Source organism: Manis javanica, chromosome 17, assembly GCF_040802235.1.
Source record: "Manis javanica isolate MJ-LG chromosome 17, MJ_LKY, whole genome shotgun sequence".
In the NCBI taxonomy this organism is placed as follows: Eukaryota; Metazoa; Chordata; class Mammalia; order Pholidota; family Manidae; genus Manis; species Manis javanica.
The window spans coordinates 54,502,261-54,525,483 of NC_133172.1; the positions used below are offsets into that span (position 1 = coordinate 54,502,261).

The window sequence follows — 23,223 nt, forward strand, 5'->3', positions numbered from 1 at the left end:
TTGTATGAATTGTATGCTTTTAAATTTGGAAGGGTATATTTTAGGGCCCATAATGCAGTCTGTCTTGGCAAATGTTTCCTGTGAGCTCGAGAAGACTGTTTCTGCTGTTTTTGGATGGAATATTTCAAAATGTCAACTAGATCCAGTTGATTAATAATGATACACAGGTCTTCTGTATTCTTACTGCTTTTCTGCCTCCTCAATCTATCAGTTACTCCACTGTGATAATGGATTTGTCTGTTTCTCCTTGTGGTTGTATCCGTATTTGCTACATGTTTTTGACTCTGTGGTGCATACACATAGTGGATTGTCATACCATCTTGGAAAATTGATTGCTTTGTCGTTATGCGATGTGCCTATTTATCTCTGGTAATCTACCTTGTCCTGCAGGCTACTTCATCTGAAATTAATATAGCCACTCCAGCTTTCTTTAGATTAATGATCGTATGAAAGTGAAATGCAAAATGAATACCAGACTTGAAAATTCCCTGAGCAGACAAAACCATTTCAGCCAGTAAGCTTCATTCTATATTTTTCATTTTGTACAGTTTTTCCAGTAGGAGGGGTGTTCAGAATGCCCTAGTCTACCATTACTATAGTATTTTTTCATTAAAAGTTGTTTTCCATCTCAATAAAATTTTAGTCTTCCACAAAGCTGTACATATATTACCCTAATACAGATTTAGGCTTAATGACCTGTCCATGTATCTTCCATAAAACAATTTATTGCTGTGTCTTAACAGTAGTTACAGACTATAGTGAAGGTTGCAACTTTCACATGTCTTTTCTTTTTTGCCATTTGATCTTTTTGTCTGGAGAATTCAGACCCTTCCATGGTAAATGGGCCTAAACAGTATACAATGGAAAATTATACAACTTGGTGTGGAGACACAAAGATTCTAATATAATGGCTAGCACATGGAACCTCATTGAAATATTGTTAATAATTTGGTATTTCTTCCAATAAATATTTGAAAGATGCTGAATATTTTCAGAGGGGTGGTAGAAACTGATTTCATATTAATCAAATTATATTTAAAAATTCTGATTATTATATACATAAGACAAAACTTCCTGATTTGATTTGCTGTTTCTATTGCTAATTGCTGTTCTCTGTTTTGATAAATGAATTACATTCACACTCAAGATGAAGTCAACTTTTAGAGATATAATGTCTTATTCAACATATGTTGAAAAGTTATTCGATTTCATGTTTATCTGAGTTTATGTTAATAAAATTTCCACTTTTTAGTAGTTCTTATTTTTCTTTTCTTTTGTACTTTTTTAAACCAGACAATCTTTTGGGAAGCACACTTGGTAAATATTTACAACTAACATCATAAAACAAAGAACTCATACCCATTAGACAGCATGTTTTTATGATATATTTAGTGTCTGCATGTCAACTGCCTCTGTCAAAATGAGTTGTATTTGGAAGCAGGTCATATGTAAGTCTCATGAATTTTTATAATAGGAGAGATCTGGAGTTTTTCGTGTTTGCCTGTATGTTTAATTTCTACTAGTGTTGTCATTTATTTTGGTGGGAGCTGGACCAATTTATATGTAATTACAGAGTCTGCTATATAACCACAAATAACTGGTCCCACGTTCCTGATTTATTACAGCAGAGTTCTGGTTCCCCTCATGAACTGCCATACGGACATTTCCCTTTATGCATCTTGGCTTTAGATGAGCTGTTCCATGAATACTTGAAAAAGAAATTAATGCTCTGACGCCTCTGCATAAACTTTAGAATAGCTGTGGAAATACTTGAAATCCTGCAAAAAACTTTAACTCATTAACGCCATAAATTATCTTGGTTAGAATACATTTTAAACCACCTATGAACACCTCATTGAGTTTTAAAATCAAATCTTGGAGAAAAAAAAACAAAATTCATATTTTTTTATTTTTATCACAGACCCATCACCTTAATTTTACTTATAGATATTTCATTTATTTGATGATACAGTGGCATATTCTTTTACATTCTGTGTCTATTAGGAGGTTTTTGAATGCAAGAGTCCTATTGATTATTGAACGTGTGTCTTTTATTTTTATTCTACTCCAATAATTTTGAGAAATGTAAAGTTTAAAAAAATAAGCCTTCTGTGTGTGTAAAAGTCAACTGGTAGACCTGTAACCCAGCTGAGCAAACTTAGAGCAATCTAAGTTACTCTCAAATGTGTCAGAGATTTTAAATATATATTATGAGAAAATAAGGAAATAAGCTTCAGATAAAACACCAAGTTTCCTCTAGGGCGAACTGTTTGCTTTCCTGTTCTGCTAGAATGAGGTCTATTGATGGCTTGGCTTAAATTATGGGCTTTGGAGTCAGAAAATGCTGGAATTAAATCCTTCCCCTGCCATTTTCTAGCTGTGTGGCTTTAGGCACGTAACCTCTATAATTTTCATTATCCTCAGTTTTAAAGTGAATACAAAATGACTACTTCACAGGGTTGATGCAAATATTAGAGCCACGTGTAATGTATTTCTGATGTACAGTCTGACGCGGAGACACAGACTGTCATGTTGGAGACACGTAGGTTAATGACCAGAACACACTTGCTCCTTATTTCTTTCTTTGGAAGTCGGCCATGTGAACTCTTCTCCTAAAATCTTTCCTGTCTCTGAAAAGTTTTGACATAATGCAGGGAGGGAAAAAAGAGTGTGGTTAATCCACAAGCCAGAAGAATTTTCAAACAGTAAGCCAAAGACCAAAAGCACAGATTAGCTGGGTGCACATTAGAAATTCAGATTCCAGGGCCCCACCTACAGATTTAGTACACGAGATACAGGATCTAGAAATCTGTGTTTCTCAACAGCACCTCGAGTAATTCTGACCTACACTAACGTTCAGAATCTATAAGGGAAGGCATAAGCATTCAACTAACAGAATTATTTTTTTCGAAAGAGATAATTCAATCCATGCATTTCTTTTTGAATTGTAATGGTATGAAAAAAATCTCCACAGCAAATTAAGGAATGGCTCCTAGGCAAAGAGAACACATTTGAAATGTGATAGTAAGCATAGGACTTTTCGTTTATAAGCTAATATAACATCAATGCCATGCCTCATTCACAAACATTCTGAAAAAATTCCCATTAAATATTAATTTCCACAGCAGAATCTTCGTTATGTATTGAAAAAACTACAAGTGGAGCAAAACAATACAAATATTATTGTTCAATGTAATATATTTAACTAATAGTAAAGGTACATATTTTTCCAATGACATTGATACTGAAGTTATGTAAGGTGCCAGAGCCCTAGCACATGTTTCTGCCGGCTCTGTCTCTGTACATACTTCCTGTGTCTACAAACTGCTTTATTTACTGATCATAAAATTAACTCATGCTCATTAAAAAAATCCATGTATGACTGAAACGTGCTAAAAATCCCCTATTCCCTGCTTCACAATTTTCCTCACTTTTTGTAAGAAAAAAACTGTTTAAAATTTTGAATATGCCAGGATATTTTTATTATGTATACAAACTAAAATCTTACTTCTTCTTTATGTTCTCAAAATTCAAATAAATCATAAATGGATCAGATTAAATGTGAAAGGTTGTTATTTGTAGATCCCCCCATTCCACTTACCTGCCTGTTGCCACTATCACTATGCATCTTTTCTCCCAATCCCTGAAGATGCTGAGGTCGTTGCAGTGGTATCTATCTGAATCTATGAACTTCCATTAATTTTGAAAATATGTGAAATCTTCTGGAGGGTTATCTAATTCATCATCCAGCTGTTCACTGCCAGGAATCCTAATTAGAGGGTGTATTAGCCAGTAGCACCCAGGAAAACAGAACCATGAGAGGGTTTGATTAGGATTGAGTATCTGTAGATCAGGTTCTCAACTGTGGATGCACATTACCCTGATTTGGAGAGTCTGTAAACACACACACACACACACACACACATGCGCGCGCGCGCGACCAGTGTATGAAATTTTGACCAGTGAAATAGAATGGAACTTTCTGGAATGGTCTGGTTATAAGGCCAAATATCAGTATAAATAGGTGTCCACATGTTCTCCTATTTGTGTCCTGGGAACAATACCTAGGAGTGTGGGCCTGATAGGTTGGGCGCTTGATGGCTATCCTTGTCATGGGAGATTCAGCGCATACTTGCGCATTTGCATTTGACGTGTTTTGAGAGGTCCTGCAATTGAGAAATGTGTCGAACTTTGCCATGTTTTATTTTTGAGTCCAGTCTTTCCCAAACATACACATCCCACAAACATTTTACTGAGAACCACTTTGAACCAAGCCACGTTCTAGGCACTATGCATGGAGGCAGTAAAGGTCCTTGCTTTAATGGAGCTTGTCTTCTGGTAGGATAAAATACATGAACAAACAATAATCACATAAAAGAAGACTCCCCAATCATGAGGAGTGAAGAAAATAAAACAGGAAGGTAAGGTACGGGGGTGCCAGGAACACTACTACAGGAGCTGTGGTCCGAAAGGGCCTGTGTTCGGTGGTAATATTTTGACAAGAGGAGCTGTTGTGTAAAGCTTCCAAGGGAAGAACTTTTGGAGTTGAATGGACATCTGGTGCAAAGGCCCTGAGTTCAGGGAGATCTGGTATGGTTACAGCATAACGGAGGATGTTGCCAAATACTGTGGAAGTTTGATAAAGACTTTGGATTGGGTCTAAGTGGGAAAGGAAGCAGTGGGATGATGCGGTTTAATTTACCTTTAAAAATCTGCTTGCTCAGAGGGCTAGAGATTAGGGATGGGGGTGCGGATGGTGACAGGGAATGGAAGAATAAAAAAGATGAGGAAGAGGCCTTTGAGATAGTTCTGGTGAGATAATGCTTTGTTGAACTGGGTGGTCACAGCTGAGATGAAGAGATGCCCTGATTCAGGGTCTAATTTGCAAGTGTCCCCGCAGAACTGCCTGTGGTGTGTGAGCCTGGGAATTGGATGTATGGGGTGTTGATGGGGTGGCGGCAGGAGGTAGGGAATTGGCTGATGAGGAAAATTAAGTCAAATTAATTTGACTAATGAAACACCCAACCCCCGCTTTCAAAAAATGTATTAAAAATATTTTGGTAATTGCTGGTTAAGGGATATTTGTGAAGTAGAAATAAAAGTAGGCAAATGAGGAGATTCTCTGGGTATTTCATATTCCTAATGCCTCTGCCTTTGTCTTATGTAATCTACATGAACTTGACCTTATTTGTTGATCCAGTCATGGTTAACAGGGCCTCATAAGCCTGAATAGATAGTAGCAGTAGCCCTTATTTACTCCTACATATGCTGATTGTTACAGTTAAAAAGAAAGAAAGCAGGAGGTGGAGGAGCAAGGGGAGAAAGAGAAGAAGAAATAAAAATTAAATATAAATTACTGAGAACAGCTTCTGTTTCACCCTAACCTTTCCATATATGAAGCCTTCCTGTATGTTGTGTGGGAGGAAATAAAAGCTACTAGACGTCAGGCACTATAATATGTGGGTTTTGCAGGGGGGCCATGTGTTGGATGGATGCATCCTGACGTTGTGGAAGGAGCTTAGCTCCTGATCTTGCCAGACGATAGCTTTACAAACACCAGAGGGTCTTTTTTTATCAACCTCCTGACCTTAAATTTCCTCATCTGCAATTTGTGCTAGGTTAGCATCATTTCTGAGGTCTTTCTAGCTTTTAAATTCTAGAGTCTGTAAGTCTAATTATAGGTCCTTTCAAGTTGTTAGTGCTTCCAATTTCCCTTAACAACTTTTTTAATAACAGGTGCTTTTATTTTATTATTTTTTTTATTGACTAAATCTGGTGTGTGACAGTGTTAATGTGGGGATCTGGCTATGAGGTTTCACAGCCCTGTTACCAGAGTGTAGTTGCGACTCGAACATTTTGTTTGTATTAATGAATAAGATGAGAAAGTGAAACAACAGGAACATGTCATAACTTCTTACTCATCAATGATGTGAGCAAATCCTTTGATGAATCAGATCCTGGTTTTGGAATACTGAAAGATTGTCTCAATTTTTGGGGCTCATAATGTAAATAACTTTTGTTTAATTTGTAACTTTTAGAAACAAACTTTATTGAGGGTATCATAGTGGAAAGCTGGCTTAATGGGGATGATGGGATTTAAACTACTCTTAACGTTAAGAAAAACTGAGGCAATACTAACTTCTGTACATGCAAAGATATTACAGCGTAAATGTTAATGTAACTTTCTTAAAGGGGGCCATTTTATAGTAAATAAGCCCATCAAACATCGTTCATTGACATCATAGGTGACAAGATGACACAGATATTCTCTAGACACACTGATTCCCTTCTTTCCCTTTTCTTTTAGGGTTTTCCAGGGAATGCAAATGCAGACAGTGTTGTGTACTACAGACTCCAGCCTTCTATCAAAGCCAGATTTCTGCGCTTCATCCCTTTAGAATGGAACCCCAAGGGCAGAATCGGAATGCGGATAGAGGCATTCGGATGTGCATATAGTAAGTGTTTGTTTACCCAAAGCACTGAAACAAATAGAAATCAAAGGAGGTGTTTTAGAAGCCAACCTACATACTGAAATTGACTTTATAGTTAGAGAAAGAGGTATAAAACAGGAATGATTTTTGCAGGAAGCTTTTTTTTTTTGGTGCCCATACATGTCAATATTAACTTAGCATTTAGCTTTTATATTTTAAGTCAGAAATGGAACATTTAATAGATAGATCCATATATAGATAGATACAGATGTGTGTATAGACATATGTGAGTCCATTTATCCAAATCTAATATTATTGACTAGACTCTAACTTTCAAATATTTGAACTTTCCCTCATGGACTATATTTGATGATGTTTCATTTAGGCACCCTGAATTTAATAAAAGAGACAGTGTTCCATTTAGTGTAACCAATCACCTCTTAGAAGACCAAAGAATGTTCTAAAAATAATATGCTATGTACCTCACTTATAAACATGCTATGCCCCTCGGCATAAATTCATAAAAAGGGTGAAGACCTCTGCCAAAATATAAAATGTGTTTGAAATACTGTCACATAAAGAAAGATAGAAACCACAGATTTCACTTAGTCTCCTTTTAATGAAGCATTTTATTATATCTTTTTGTGGGGCAGGGGCCCAGGAGTTATTGATAGTCCACCTCAAGCCACACCATCCTGCCTAGATGGTTCTTTTATTATAGAATGAGTTAGTTAACATGATCCACATTTGTCTGATGAGCAGCCTGAGGTTTAGAGAGATACAGTAATTTGCACAGCATCTCACAACTAGTACCTGGAAGATTCTGGAAAAGAACCCAGGAGTTTCATTTCCACTACATCAGTATTCCTCTGGTAAACGTTCATTTTTTAGCTACTAAAGCTTTTTTCAGACATAACCGCTTTGTGATGTAAGTCGTTAGGTTCCAGTTTACTTACATGAAAGGAATACATGCCTTACAGTGGGCGGGCCACCTGTTGAACTTGTCTACCCTGTCGGAGAGACCACGGCACACAGATCGCACGGGTCTCCTGTGTACTTGGTGGTTCCTAACGTGCCGCCTCCCCCGTCAGATATAATGGGTGCACCTTCTGTTCCCTTCAGGGCCTATGGGATAGTAGTAATAGTCTTAATATCAGTGGTAATAATAATTATATAATTTAATATAAAAATATGTTAAGTAATATAATCAGTAGTAATATATAATTACATATAATAATAAGAAATAATAGTACAAATTTTCATAATTTTTGGAATTTTTCTTGAGGGCTTAGTATATATCTGGCACTATATTACAAAGCTAGTTTATAATTCCAAAAACAGTCCAGATAAATATTATTAGAGAATATTCCATTCCCCCGCTTTGCAACTGAAGAAACTGAGGCTTCAGGAGGGTGACTTGCTGCATCCCCACGGGGAGGAAGTGGCAGAGGTGGGTGTGCAGCCGCGTCTGCCAGGCCCCAGAGGCCAAGCTCACGCTCACACTCCCTCCAGCTGGTGAACCGCGGCGATGAGCCACGGGCACCTTACTTCTCACCATCTGCCCAACTTACTGCTGGCCCTCTTGGCTTCGACAACTCAGCTTAGCTGTTCCTGGTATGTGTTAGCTCTTCCCTCCCAAACTTATCACACTTGAGTAAAATCATCCTCTAAAAAAAAAAATCCCACCCAAATTGCAGTTCCAGAACAGAGTCCAGTCAGTCTTAACTCTTAAGTCTTTGCATGGGAGAGTTTAGCAAAGTCCATGGCACATGATGGACCATCAGCAAGACAAACTTCAAAAATGCTTCATATTTGTAGTTACATTCTCTACTTATTCAGAGCACCCACCTTGTAAAATATTTATTTATCACAGTATTAGACCAGTTAATAGCTAATGAGCACTTACTCTGTGTCAGACACGGTTTTTATAGACATTCTCATTTAATCCTAAAAGTTACCCATCTAATAGAGTCTTAGAAATATTAAGTAATTTTCTCAGTAGTACACACTTAATGCACATTCAGTCTAGGATGTAAATTCAACATTAGTTTAATAAGACCATTTCTGCTATTTTTCAAAAACGAGAGCACCATGCATACCATCCCCATGGGGCTGCCGAGGGGCAGGCCCCTTTGAGTTCTCTGCTGCCATGTGCTTGATGGCAACTCGAGGCTCCTCCCACTGGCACTGGTCTGCAGTCCTGGGGAACGTTCTTTCTGTGTGACTTTCTGCTTCCTTGGAGGGAGCATATTGGCCATGTATTTAGTCAGTCTTTTCTCATTGACCCATGGTTGAATTAGCAGTACTAGAAATGCACATGATTTTAAACTCAAACATAAACACAAATGGTGAACTGATATGACAGGATTCAATGTAAAATGGCTATTGTATAATTTTGGATAAAAAAAGAGTAATAAACGTCATGGAAAAATACTCTCATCGATTACCTAAAATAACTTCAGAATCAGTTGAGTTTAAGTGCCTAGCAGGAATATACTTGACCAAATTGACTTTAATTCCTCAATTACACCCAAGTCACATTCATATTCTCTACCTGTTCATAGCGGCAGCCTTGCAGAATATTAATTTATGAAAGCATGATACTATATAGCCATCATTTATTGAATAGTAAATATGTGGAGATACTATCCTTCCTAGGTATTTTCTGATTTAGTCCTAACAACACAGTGTAGTAGGTGCATGAATCTTCCCATTGTATGAAGGAGTAAGAGGGGACAAACAGAACTGTGGGCTGAATGAGCCCTGTGGTTTGCTCTGGGTTGCCTGGTGCAGAAATAGCAGGGACCACCCACCACCCCGTCCTCAGAAGGAGGAGCTGCAGGCACCACTCTCAGCACAAGGACCCAGCTGCAGGATTTTGCCTGCAACTCCTCTGAGTAGCTCAGATCCATGATCAGACTGGATTTTCTCTAGACATAGAAGGCAACTGTCCCACAACCCCTGTGAAGAGGAACAGTGGTTTGGGAGGCAGGGAGATGGCAGAGTCTCTCCCTGGAACACAGTCATGTGATGCCCATCCATTCTGACAACTACGTGAGCTTCACGTGAGCTTGGAAGGTCTGGTGGGCTGTGTACCACCCGCCAGCCTGTGCGTCCACAACACCTGCACCACGTTACTAAGACGCTTGGCGGGGTTTGCCAGAGCCACTCTCTCAAGAGTGGTGTATATACCAAGGGGCTTTCAGTCTCCTGACCTGGGGGAAGGTGAACCTTAGAGAAATTAGGAACTTTGTCCAGGACTACACAACCTGGTAGATCAAGGATTGAAAATCAGATCTATTCCTTTCCGAAGTCTTGACAACTATATGAATCATATATACATTCACCATTTAAGTATTTACTGACACTTGCTGAAAGAGAACCCTACTAGGTATTGGGTGTAGGGAGAAACTCTAAAATAATATGCATATGTTTTTTATAAATATGGGGATTATTATATATACTTTTTTTTGGCATCCTAATCCTAGGTTCATTCAACACAATCCTTTCACTCTCTACAACAAAGCACAAACACATCATATAAAATGCTGCATAGTTACAAAACTGCGAGCAGAAAATTTATAGTACTGACTGTTCAAAAAAAGCCAAAAAGCAATATACGCATTGCCAAGGTAACCTGAAAGACCACCATAAATAAAAGCCACAGCAGGGGGGTGCCCTGATAGCCTTGCACAGCTGACTCTCAACTGGCTCAGCAATTTCAGAGAGAGAAAGGGAGATTGGGGTGTAGGAGCATGTACATGAATATGTGTAAAAACAGAACCATTTATGCCATTTGCATGTGGTGTGGGCATTGGAGATCACAAGAGGCAGTGTCATTAAAATTGTACAAACTCAATGCAAAATATTGTAGCGTGAGTGTAGGGTATGAGAATAAAGTGATCAATAAATTGAGATTCATGTATGAGTTTATAGCAATAGGTTCTGAAACTAAGATGGTATTTTCACATAGGAAGCTGGGAGGATAGTTCACATAGGAGAAGAGGTGGACCGTAGTCATGCCCAGGGACAAGGATTGCTTGGAGGATTTGTTTGTTTCTGAGAATGGGCACTTAGACCGAAGTGAAGGGTTGCAGATTGGAAGGTTAAGTCTGGAGGCAGCAACTCAGTTAGGAGTCTTCTGAGCTAATCTGTGCAAGTGACTGTGGGGCCTCAAACCAGAGGACCAGCAGCAGGAGAGACGGATCTCCTGTCTTGAATCAGACTCCATGTATTGAGGATATTGAATCAGGAGAGCTTAGTGATTGTGTGCGAGGGACGCTGAGTCAATAGATTTGAACAACTGTCTGGAAGGTGGTGCTACTTACCGGGTGGCGGCATTGAGGATAAGTGAGTTCTGAAAAAGTACAGGAGAGAGAATCAACTCCATTGCTAACTCACAGAATTCACGTGTCTGTGAAATATGGAGGGTTGGGACTCTAAACTGTCTGGGTTGAAGATATATAATTGAAACCTATGCAAATATTATTGTTATTAAATCATAACATTCCCACTTACTGCATTACTGTTAATAATAAAGTATAAAGTGCTATGTGTAGACAGCTACTTGTGTCTTTGAAAAGCAGAAACACGTTTCTATCATAAGGAAAGCAGGTCCTTTGTACTATTTTTCAGGTAAGGTGCATTTTTATGCCAGGCCCCCTTGTGCCTAATACATATGTTTGCTGAGGTTATAGATGCAAGCTGGTCTTGTGAATATGGCAGGACAAGTGGCTTTTTCAAGAACCACACATGCTTTTATTGCCTTCTATCCCAATGAGTTAGAGCAGTAATTTGTAATGAAGGAGCATCAACTGAATGGAAAATCCATATCAAAGCGCATGTTCTACTTTTATGTCAGTAAACTTGAAGTTCTTTCCTGAGGAATGAGAAGTGGAAGCTAAATTTTATGGGTTCAAAGGGAAAGTAGAAATTTCAGATGTCTTGGCCACAGCCTCTGTGAACATGTTTACAGAGCTAGACAGGAGATGTAGGTAAGGAAGTAACCTGTAGAAGAAAGAAAAAGAAAAGAACTTCTTTGATGGTACAGTAATGCTACTTTACTGAATGTCCCAAAGGAGGGTAAACAGCGGTCAACAAAGGCAGAGAATGGAAAATAACTGGGTGAAAGTGATTGTGTCTGAGATGTCCTCAGCAAGTGGCAATTAAGCCACAGAAGATAATCTTCTTTAATTGTGGATGAATTGCTGAGATAATTGCTCTCAATATAAATACTAAACTCCTTTTCTCTAGTTTTTGTGTAAAGATCCTCCTTCTCAACAGAGTGAGAGCACCCAACTGCCCAGCCGTCCTGAACTTTGACCTGCCATGACTTCATGGTTTTTCCAGACAGGGTCTCTGCATGATGTCTGGGGCAATTGCCGACACATCCAGCCTTCATTCCTCTACCTGGATAACGCTTTGCTCATCACCTTTTCTCAGCATAGAAACCACTGCTTCTGACAAGTTCTCTGACGCCCCACATTTAGGTCAGAGGGCATTTCCACCTGCTCCTGGAACAGCCGTTCTGCTTCTGATCCTATCACGCACACGTTGTACTATAGTGTTATGGGCTGGCCCTTTCCCTTCCCAGTCTTCTGGAGAGATGAATGAATGAATGGAGGTGGATTGGTGCCTAGGAAGGCTTTTTCCATCATCTCAGGGGCATATTCAGCATGTGAAAGATCAGGTGTAAACTACAGGAGGATGAGTGAGAAGCTGGGAAGATAAGAAATTAATAGATGTGCTAAACTATAGGGTTTATTTGCTTAAATGCAGACTGTTTAAGAGAGAATTGTGGGTACTATTTAATAAATGGGAGTAAATCAATAATTGTAAAACATGTTCATGTTTAAAAATAGGAATGTGCATTTTGTAATGTAAAACATTGAAAGTTAGAACTACTTACATCAGTAGATTTCATTTTTACAAAATTGATAGGAAATTTAAGAAAATTGATAGGAAATTTAAGAAAATTGAGAAGTGCAAATATTCACCTGGATGGGAAAAAAAATGACAGAGGGCTAGACAATACTCTCCTGTCTATTCAGCATGTTGATCTTCCCTAACACACGACTGGTTAGGGAAAAAAGTGAAAAGCAGAAAATTTGTTACTAGATTTACTATCTAGAATTGTCGTAATTGAATTCAATACCTGTTTTTTAAGCAACTCCCACGTTAACTGCTAAAAAACTTGACCAAGTTGAATTAAATCCAGTCCCTGCTCTCAGACTGTTTATCAGCTAAATAGTGTAGCTGAGGAATCCTATTTTGTCTTGTTGGCCTAAGACCAAAGATGATAAATTCTAATTCTTTGCAAAGTGTATAGTCTTAAGATTTTAATGTGATGACAAGTGAAGTTATATGAAAATTAAGATAAGTTTAGCTATTATAATACCAGAAAATAAGGAAACTCTGAAAACTCTCCAGGATTGTGTTAAAAGAACTCAGAGCAAAAGCGGGCCTTAGATTCTGGTGGAAACCGACCCAAAATGGAAATACTGTAGCATCAGTAGGATAGCAACTGCAGTACTGAAACATATTGAAATGTTTAAGTGAAGGGCTCATGACAATACCAAAATCAAATCTGATCGGTTACCTATGAGAGATATTAAGAGACAAACTCTTTATTTTGAGAACTAATAAATGAAGGAAAACACTGAGCATTTATCTTACTTTTCCTATGTAATCTGTACTTCAAGGTAACCAAATAGGAGATGAGAGGGAATTTCTCTTTAAAGGTATATTCCAGGTAATGCATAAAGAAGGAATAATGGAATTGGTATATGCCCATTTTGAAATCCTAAATAATTAAAAGCAACTCAGTTATTAGAGAAGTTCACAAGTAGAGAGAGGATTCGTTTTTTGGTTCTGGTCCTAGCAGAGTCACATTTATTGAACTATCTTATTGCCCATGGCAATTATAATTGCTGGATGAAATGATAAAATATAGCCATTAAAAAAATCTGCTTCAGGGCCCTGAAGTTCAACTCAAAACAGGCAGAACTTTGAGAAGATTTGATTCTTGAGAGAAGGAGAGCAAATCTGGGGAGATCCACATTTAACTGACTTTTTCCTGAAAACATATCCAAGTTTGCAGGGCATCATGCCCAAGCAGAAAGGAGCCAGATTTTACAGGACTGGGGAGGCAGAGGTCAGAGTTCAGGGTTGCCAGAGAGGCTGGAAATTTAGGGTGGCCTACTGAAAAGGAGGGATTTCCACAGGGAGAGCTGCAACCCCTGCATACAAATTCCCTTTAAATCCTTGGCTGATTCCTGAATTGCATGTGCCCCAGATGATACACTGAGGAGTCCAGGGAGAGCAGAAGTGGGAGATTCAAGTCCTTAAGAAACCAGCGTCTGCCTCATGCTGGGAAGAACATCTTTGGAGGTCAAGTCCTGCCAGCTCAGAGGGGCTTGTTAAATACCATGAGCTTCTAACTGAAAAGCCAGAAGGGCATTGCCTTAGGAGTAGAGACCAGTCTCGGGTCCACTTGTTGTATCCTAGCATGGAGGACAAAACGAAATGACCTGCTCCTCGGAAACCTGGAACGAAGCTTTCACGGGGTCAGGTGCTCTGCCGGCCCTGAACTCCCTGTGCACTGCCTCATTTACCTCCTGCCCGCACCACCCATTCCTCCCCAGTCTCTCCCCACCTCCCAGCTCCCCTTTTCCACTCCCCTACTCATCCCCTCCTCTTCCCCATGTCCTCCTTCTTTCCTAACTCTGGATGCTTATATGGGTGGTCAGCTACTCGGTTTGAATAGCACTTCCTCAGAGATCTCATCCCTAATTGACAACCCAATTTAGATCTGTCTGTTCAAAGCTCCATAAAACCCTGTCTTTCCCTCTCATATTCTCCTTATAATGTGTAGAATGTCTGCATGTGGGATGAGCTGCCTGATGTCTTCCTTTCCCTTCCGACTGGGGGATCCATGCGGACAGCATGTGTTCGCGGTCGCAGCACCAGCTCCCACGGCAGGACTCGGCAGAGTCAATGTTCAGTAACTAACTATTTGTTAAATGGAATAATTAAGAAAAACATCTGATCAGCCACAATGTAAACTAAAAAATGAATAAATACGTAAAAATCACGAACTTATTACACTCATACAATAGCAGTTGATGAAAGGACAAATCTCTCTGAGATGGACATATAAGATTTCATATGTTTGTTATTATTAAAATGATAAAAAGAGCATGAAATATTTCATAAATATTAAGGCATTTCGAGGCTCAATTTGATACCCACAGCTTCTTTGGTTACTGTGAGAGGCTGCAATTATTCTCCACATGTTCCAAATAAGGAAATTGAGAATGAGCATTTTGGTGATGGCAGTGACATTACAAAAGTTACAAATAATTATTAGAAACAGAAATACAACTTACATTCCCTAATGACATACTCAAGTGTCCTCGATGTAGTAGATATTTACCAACTTAAAAATCTATTTAAAAGGTTAATTTCGATTGATATATAGCTGGCAGCAAGCATGTTTATTTCCATTATCTCCTGGAGTGTTGTCAGTGACCTTAACTCTGTCTATTTAAAGCCATGATAGTAAAGCCCCCTTTGCCCTGTGGTTGTAGGCAGCACTTGATCCTGTGCCTTCTTCCGTTTCACTGTATTAATTTTAGTTGTTTCAAACTTAAGAGTCCCTTAAATCATTGTTCTTTTATGCTGCTATGCAAAAATAGTACAACCTATTTCCTGTTGATTTCTCGAATGCTTGGTCTCTCCTCTCCATCTCTTTAAAATCTACTTCAGTAATGCAGATCTCAAGTGCCTATCCATCATGCTATTGCTTTAATATTTCACTGTACAATAGTTTGATAATGACTCAGTCTGACTTATGTTTCTTAGAAGTCAGAATTGGGCTACTATTTGTTTAGAAATTCATAGGTGGTGGTTTTCAAATAAGTAAGCAGTATGACCAGTGTTGAAGACTTGACTTCATTTCACTGGGAGGAGTTTGGTCCATTGTTTTTTTTCTAGCACTTTTTTTCTATTTATATTTTTGGGGTGTTTGCCAAAGAATTAATAGGAGTAAATGCTCTTGTCTTTTTCAAGAACTCTTTCATGACCTTCAATAAAGTCCATTTCTATTATTCAAGGATTTGTTTTCCATTTCACACACTTTCTATTCCAGTTTTTTTAGGTTTCTTTGTCAACTGACCTCATCAATAATGTGATGATTCATAATTTAACTCACAGAATCAACTTTTCCCCAAAACATCTTTCAGGGACAAGTCGTTACCACCTCCACAATTTTTCTGCAAATATCACCTGCAGTATAAATAAATAAAACATACTCATTTTCCATGGCACAATTCTTTATGCAAGGTTGTTCATTTTCAGAGAATAGGTTTCTGTAACTGTCTTGTTTTTCTGGTCAGACAACCCTCATGCTGTCACAGTCCTAGGTGTGGCTGTCAGAGATTCTAATTTGGTGGACAAAAAGCAGAGCCCAGGATATTTCTGGAGATCCCTCATCATTTGATTCCACCATGGCAGGGCCATAGGGCTCCATTTAAGAAAGCATGTTTTTGGGTATGTTTCTCTTAGTCGTCCAATGTGGGGCACGGAGGACATGGCTTTTTCAAATGGCAATCTCTCATATTTTGGGGAGCCTCAAATTTCTGGAGCCAGGGATAGGATGCAGGGGTGAGGGAAGGATACCGGGTCAAGTAGAAGTTATTATATGGAGGCATGTGCTTGCATGTGAATATGCAGAGGTGGAATAACACATCTGCTGCCCACAGAGGGAAAGCACTTCTGCAGTTTAGCTGTAATCCTTCTCTGAGGCTGCGTGGATCAACTCCTCCTGCGCGTGTTAGAAATCATTTGGGACCCAGCCCCGATGCACAAGCGAAGCTCTGAGAACTGGCGTGATTAATCTCATCTCAGGGATGTGTGTCCTCCCACCAGAATGTAGGCTCCCTGAAAAAAAAAAAACATGCTTTGTTTTTATGCACTGCTGTATTTCCACTGTATTCACAGAGAGCTCTCCATAAATACGTGATGTAGGAAGGAGAGCGGAATGCACGTTTCAGCAAACCACTTGTGACACCATAGCCTGAAAAAAATTTGAATATTTTCTATCAGAAAACTCTTAATTTCATGGGAGATTATATTTCTGAATCATGCAGATACAGCAGACTGTACCTCTCTCCTGGGGTCACAGGGAGAATTGATATGGGCATCGGGCCTACAGTCTTTGTGAGTGTCTTCTTTCCTTGATTCCTGCTATGAATGAGAAGATCTGAGAATGGAGGTATTCACTGAGGGGGACTCAGGTCGCTGACAATTGCCATGGCATTAACTGGCAGAGAAGAAGCCATAGAGCCCACAGATGGCTCAAAATCATGCCTGCTGCCTAACCTGGCATTCATATTGAAAATTGAACATTTCTTGTGCACTTCAGAAATTCATTATTTTTTAAAGAGTCTATCTTTAAAAATAAATACACCAAATGTATTTATTAAACTATTTTTGCTCTACATCTTTCTCTGCCCAATATTCTAACAGTAAATAATAGCATGAGCATTTGGAATAGTTGACATAATGTTTAACATGTGTTCTAATTATGTGCCAGCAACTCTTCCAGAAATTTTGCACACATATATTCATACAATTGTTCTATAAAGGATATACTATTATTATTCTCATGTTCAGATAAGGGAACAGGGACAAAGAGGTTGACTTGCTATGTTAGAGAGAATAATGCCCTCTGCCTGTAAATATGTTACAGTATGATATAAGCTTTGTACAGATGTGATTAAATTAAGGGTTGTGAGGTGGAGAGATTATCCTGGATTATCCAGTGGACCAGTGCAGTCACAAGTATCCTTATAAAAGAGAGGTGACAGGGTCAGGTCAGAGGAGGAGATAGGACTATGAAAGCAGAGATGAGAGAGAGAGAAAGAGATGGATGGGGGAAGAGAAAGATGCCATGATGCTGGCCTGGGACGTGAAGGAAGGAGCCAGGAATCAAGAAATGCAGATGGTCCCTAGAAGCTGGACAAGGAAGAAGGGGTTATCTTCCTGAAACTTCAGAAGGAAGGCAGTGCTTGCCAACATCTTGATTTTAGGACTTCTGAATTCTAAGACTGTAAGATAATCAGTTGTGTTGTTTGGCATGACCAAGTCGGGGGTCATTTGTTTCAGCAATGATAGGAAACACACGCACTTGCCCCAGATAGAGGGAAGATTCAAACCCACACGGACCAGCTGCCTTAACTACCCAGCTAGACCAGAATACGCACTATTAAGAGAGACGCAAAAGGGCAATAGACGAAGAGGAGATGAAATAGTCAGAACAATTAGCAACTTTTAACCAGAAAATTAGAGTTCATGCCCTCCCTGTGGTGAGCCAGGGTATGACAGGGCCTTGTTATTAATATCGATAATAATCCAATCATTAAAATATAACTTCAGTTAATAAGCATACTAATGAACACATTTAAAATTAGAAAAATAATTCTTCCTTTCAATCAAGTAATATGTCTCCTCCCAGACATCATTAGTCTATAGGTTCTTCAGTGCCACGAATTTGGTTAACTTCTGACTTTCAGTTTTTCCTGTGGTGAATTTTCTAATACCTCTACTTTTCCCCTTTAACTGTGTACAAAAGATCCTTTTCCCTAAAATGTACGACAAAAGAGGAATAAATTGTGACATTGACTGTTAATATAAATATTAATGTTCCTTTGGATGCTTAATTTAGTGTTTCTAAAATTGGATTTGTTTCATTCATGGTGCATGCTTACCTCAGCTCGTTTAAAGATTAGTTTCAGTATCAAGGAATATTGTTATGCATCATCTGAACTTTCTTTTGTGAGAATGTATTTGCATTGGCAGTGTTTTCTTAAGGGTTCAAAAATCTGAAAACCTTTGTGGAATAATGAAAATAAATTCACCCCGAACATTACTGGCAATGGCTAAGACTTGAAATGTTGCGTCCCCAATCAGTGATGTGAAGCCCGAGTGTACTTTTTAAGTTGGCAGTGTTGAAAGTAAAATTTGCAAAAGCGTAAAAACATGACCTTTATTCAAATATAGAATAAGCACATATTAAAGATGTAATTGATTCATTGGAGAAGAAATCAGGAGGCTGATAAAGCTGGTTCAAAGAAAATTCGAGAGACTGAGTATAAGAATGCAAAGAGAATGTTGGATCGCTGTTACTAGGCTAAGTACTCAAATAGTTAACTCCAGTAGGGCAAAAAAGCCATAACCTTTGGGGATATATTTTCTACCTGAGAGAAATCATTTGCATCTCTACTGGGAAAAAAATCTATAAATTGACTTGTAATTTCACAGTCTGATCCAAATGTGTAATAAATAGTAAATCTGACATTTATTAATTTATATAGAATTAAATAATCTTTAGATGGTCCTGTTAGAAAATGGTCCAGTATGACACTGAAAGGATATGAAGTTATTCCTTTGATTTATCTCCAGGTTCTACAATTTTTAACAGTTGTAAGATCATTTCCAGGCGAGACCATATACCTCTTTCTCCCGCCGGTATCCTTGGAGAGCTAGATGCTTAAATTGAATTCAAAACATCTTCCTCTCTCTTTCCATCTCCCTCTCAAAAGATCAGTTTTTTTTCAGGTAGTTCCAGGTGGTTATATCATAACTATATGTGTCAGAACACAGTGTTTTGTAATTATTGTTTAAAATTATATGCTTTTTTTTATATCAGATGTGTAAATAGCTTTTTTTAATAAGAGTGACTTAATTGAGACCAGTTTTAAGTGAGTTTTCTATCTTAAGTGTTATGGTTAGGAGTCATCCTGAATTTTTTTCTTTTGTGAGAATCCTCATATATGTGTATTTGCATATGTAACTTGAAGTTTTCCTGTACTGACATTGTACTCACATTCTGAGTTACATACATACGTGTTTTTTCCCTGCAGGGCACGCACAGGAAATTGCTCACATACGCATGAAATCTGTGATATGGTTGAGCGAGTTTGTTGATTCTCTGATTTACTCCTTTCTTGTTTTCGGGCCTGTTTTCAAGGCAACCCCACTGCTCCTGCCCCTTCCTTCATCTGAGAGGCAGATTGCTGACTGTCACCATATATTCTCAGCAGTCCCTAGAGATTCTTGTCAGGACTGTGACTGTGAAGGAGAGGATGTTGGGAGAATCTCTAGGCCTCCTGGAATTAGGGGTTTTAAGAATAGCTAAATTCTAGTTTATGGGGACAGTATAGGATCTGCAGATGGTGGAGAATAGAAAGATAACTGATTACCATCTGCTTTGGCCTCAGGTTACTAGATCTGGGACCCTAGCTGTCTTAACTAAAGTTTTCTGGAATCTGGATCAGATTACCTGGTACAGTCTCTAATGGTTTTATGAAATTGTTTTTTCACTTGCTGATTATTGTCCATCTTCCTTGAATGTAAGCCCCATGAGGGCAGGGGCTGTGTTGATGCTATTCACCCGCTAACCTCAGCATCCGTCACACCGCCTCAGGTACAATGGGCTAAGTAAATCTTTGTTGAATGGATGCATCGAATTACCTAGTGTTATACCCTTGAAGTAAGAAGACAATCGTAGGAGTGAGAGAAAATGGCAAGTGGCTTCAGTGTAAGAGATGCAGTGGTACACCATTGCTTTAGGCATGTCTGGTAAGTTAGTCACTACTTCATTTTGCTGATTTAAACGGTCCAGGCACAAAAGCTTTAGGTGCCATGAAAGGTTAATATGACCATAATAATGTCATAATAGCAATGGTGAAGAAGAGAAGAAAAGAAACAATAGGCTAAAGTAACAGGCCAACCCTTTACTGGAAAATATTCTCTTGGTAGTTAATTCCAAAAATAAACTTTATCTGAAATAAAGTCATTCTTATCATGGTTGCCTTTGAGCAATACATTAACTCAGAGATAACTGCATTGCTCCAAATGTGTCAGCATTTAAAGTCTGTCTTATTGGAATTTTTCTTAATTTATTGTAACCTAATAATCATAGAACACATTATTTGTATTTGACACAGAGTTATGTTTTTACCATGCACATTCATTCAGCTATATAACAAGGAGTAATTGTTCAGTTAGCATTATTCTTTCTACAGAATGCAATGTTTATTCATATGCACTTGGTGAATGAATTCTTTATAAGCACATTAACAAGATGTGGAAAAAGCAAACCTCGGAATTTTCAAAAGATAGTTGCATGACATAGTTGAAAACATTTTCAGGGGGTGGTGAATATAAATGACTCACATTAAATACAGTGGCTAATCTGAGTGAAATGTATATTTGGGCGTACAAGTAGCTGTAATAGTTTCATTTTAATGAAACAGGATGAGTAAACTGTTGCCATCTCATTGACTGGGAAAAGTCAACTAACCAGTTGAAAAATAACTTCCTATTTTATTGGGTTTCTCTAACCTCTTCATTTATTATATAAGTGTGCTCTCAAGTGTAATTGCCTTTAAAAACATCCTTGATTTATGAAATATACAAAACACTGCTAGACTCTCTGAGTATTATCAGGTTTTGTGTGTGTGTGTGTGTGTGTGTGTGTGTGTGTGTGTGTGTGTGTGCACCTCTTGTTCAAGGGTGCAACTGATTTTGACAGATGTACTGTTATGTTACTGGTATAACATGACACCTCTTTTCAAATGAACCGAATAAAAGTGATCTTGACAATGAGTAGATAAGACACCACCAGAAAGCTGAAAAAACATGTCAGTGTCACAGTTTTGACATGAATGTAACAAAGCAGCCCTTATAATATTAAATGAATGTCTTGCCAGCAGTGCCCTTGAGACAGAAAATAGTATTGCTCTTAAATACTATTACTTAGACACAAAAATAATAAACCAAAAAACCTACCAAGGTCAGGTTAATGTTTTTACACAAAGGTGGTATTTGATGAGTTTGATATATGTGTGTGCATGTGTTTGTGGATTTCTTATGTATAACACGTATGAAAGAATTTTGAGATATCAAAACACTTTTTCAGGAGCTAAAAACTATTGAACATCAACACTTAAAGAACACCATTAAAAAATATTGATCATGAAATATGCAAAGTGGTTTTTGGATATGGATTATAACCTTTTTCCTAATTTTATTCTCCTTTTTTATGGATTGAGAAGAAACAGCCTCCAGTAATATAAGAGAAAATTAAGAATACATTTTAAAATGTATTTCTAGATAATGAATTTATTTTTTTTTACTGAGAATGTAATGCATATTTTATTTAAAAAATTTTTTTGTTTTGGTATCATTAATATACAACTATATGAACAACACTGTCATTACTAGATTCCCCCCATTATCAAGTCCCACCACATACCCCATTACAGTCACTGTCCATCAGTGTAGTAAGATGCTATAGAGTCACTACTTGTCTTCTCTGTGCTATACTGCCTTCCCCGTGCCCCCCCTACATTATGTGTGCTAATCATAATGCCCCTTACTCCCCTTATCCCTCTCTTCCCACCCATCCTCCCCAGTCCCTTTCCCTTTGGTAACTGTTAGTCCATTCTTGGGTTCTGTGAGTCTGCTGCTGTTTTGGTCCTTCAGTTTTTGCTTTGTTCTTATACTCCACAGATGAGTGAAATCATTTGGTACTTGTGTTTCTCCACCTGGCTTATTTCACTGAGCATAATACCCTCTAGCTCCATCCATGTTGTTGCAAATGGTAGGATTTGTTTTCTTCTTATGGCTGAATAATATTCCATTGTGTATATGTATCACATCTTCTTTACCCATTCATCTACTGATAGACACTTAGGTTGCTTCCATTTCTTGGCTATTGTAAATAGTGCTGCAATAAGCATAGAGGTGATATGTCTTTTTCAAACTGGGTTTCTGCATTCTTAGTATAAATTCCTAGGAGTGGAATTCCTGGGTCAAATGGTATTTCTATTTTTAGTTTTTTGAGGAACCTCCATACTGCTTTCCACAATGGTGGAACTAATTTACATTCCCACCAGCAATGTAGGAGGGTTCCCCTTTCTCCACATCCTCACCAGCATTTGTTGTTGTTTGTCTTTTGGATGTTGGCCATCCTAAGTGGTGTGAGGTGATATCTCATTGTGGTTTTAATTTGCATTTCTCTGTAGATCATGAATTTTTGTAAATAAGTTAGTAAAGACTAGAATGGAGTCAATCCCAGGTAATGGGAGGGTGTTAGATATTTGGTGGTTTTATTTTCCCTTATGACTGGCTTAGAGCTGAACTGCTCATGTCTATGTGTGTATATAATGCTGTCTCTCTCTGTATATACTAAAATGCTCTAATGAAAAGCGTATTCATCCTTAGAATGACTTTTAACATCTTTGTCTCTAGGATCAGAGGTGGTAGATTTTGATGGAAGAAGTTCCCTTCTCTACAGATTTGATAAAAAATCCCTGAGCCCAATAAAAGATACTATTTCTTTGAAATTCAAAACTCTGCAGAGTGATGGGATTATACTCCATGGGGAAGGGCAAAATGGAGATCACATTACACTGGAATTAAGAAGAGGAAAACTTTTTTTACTTATTAATTCAGGTAAACTAACTGATGAAGTGCTTGAAAATCTGATCATTTAGATATTACTTCAGTGACTGCATTCTTTTATAGCTTATTTTATAATAATTAAAGGGACTTATTTCCAGATTGAAGGGCTTATATGTATATGCCAATATTGCACTTTTATGTAAAAATGGTTCCTATTTTGCAAATTGTACAGGACCCTCATTTGATGTGTTTTACACAGTGCCAATCGAACTACACTGCTATTTTCAAGCATTGTGAAGAAAGGGACAGGTCATTGAAAAAT

At 38.2% G+C, this 23,223-nt stretch overlaps 1 protein-coding gene across 3 annotated transcripts in view; it reads left to right on the forward strand.

Annotated features, from left to right (window-relative positions):
- Window positions 1-23,223, forward strand: part of CNTNAP4 (contactin associated protein family member 4) — a 223,157-nt gene that overhangs the window by 105,674 nt on the left and 94,260 nt on the right. For all 3 annotated transcript variants that reach the window (XM_073225716.1, XM_073225717.1, XM_017667920.3), the window contains exons 4-5: window positions 6,308-6,455; window positions 22,749-22,952. In XM_073225716.1, coding sequence (XP_073081817.1) covers window positions 6,308-6,455; window positions 22,749-22,952 — 352 coding nt within the window. The remainder of the gene's footprint in view (window positions 1-6,307; window positions 6,456-22,748; window positions 22,953-23,223) is intronic.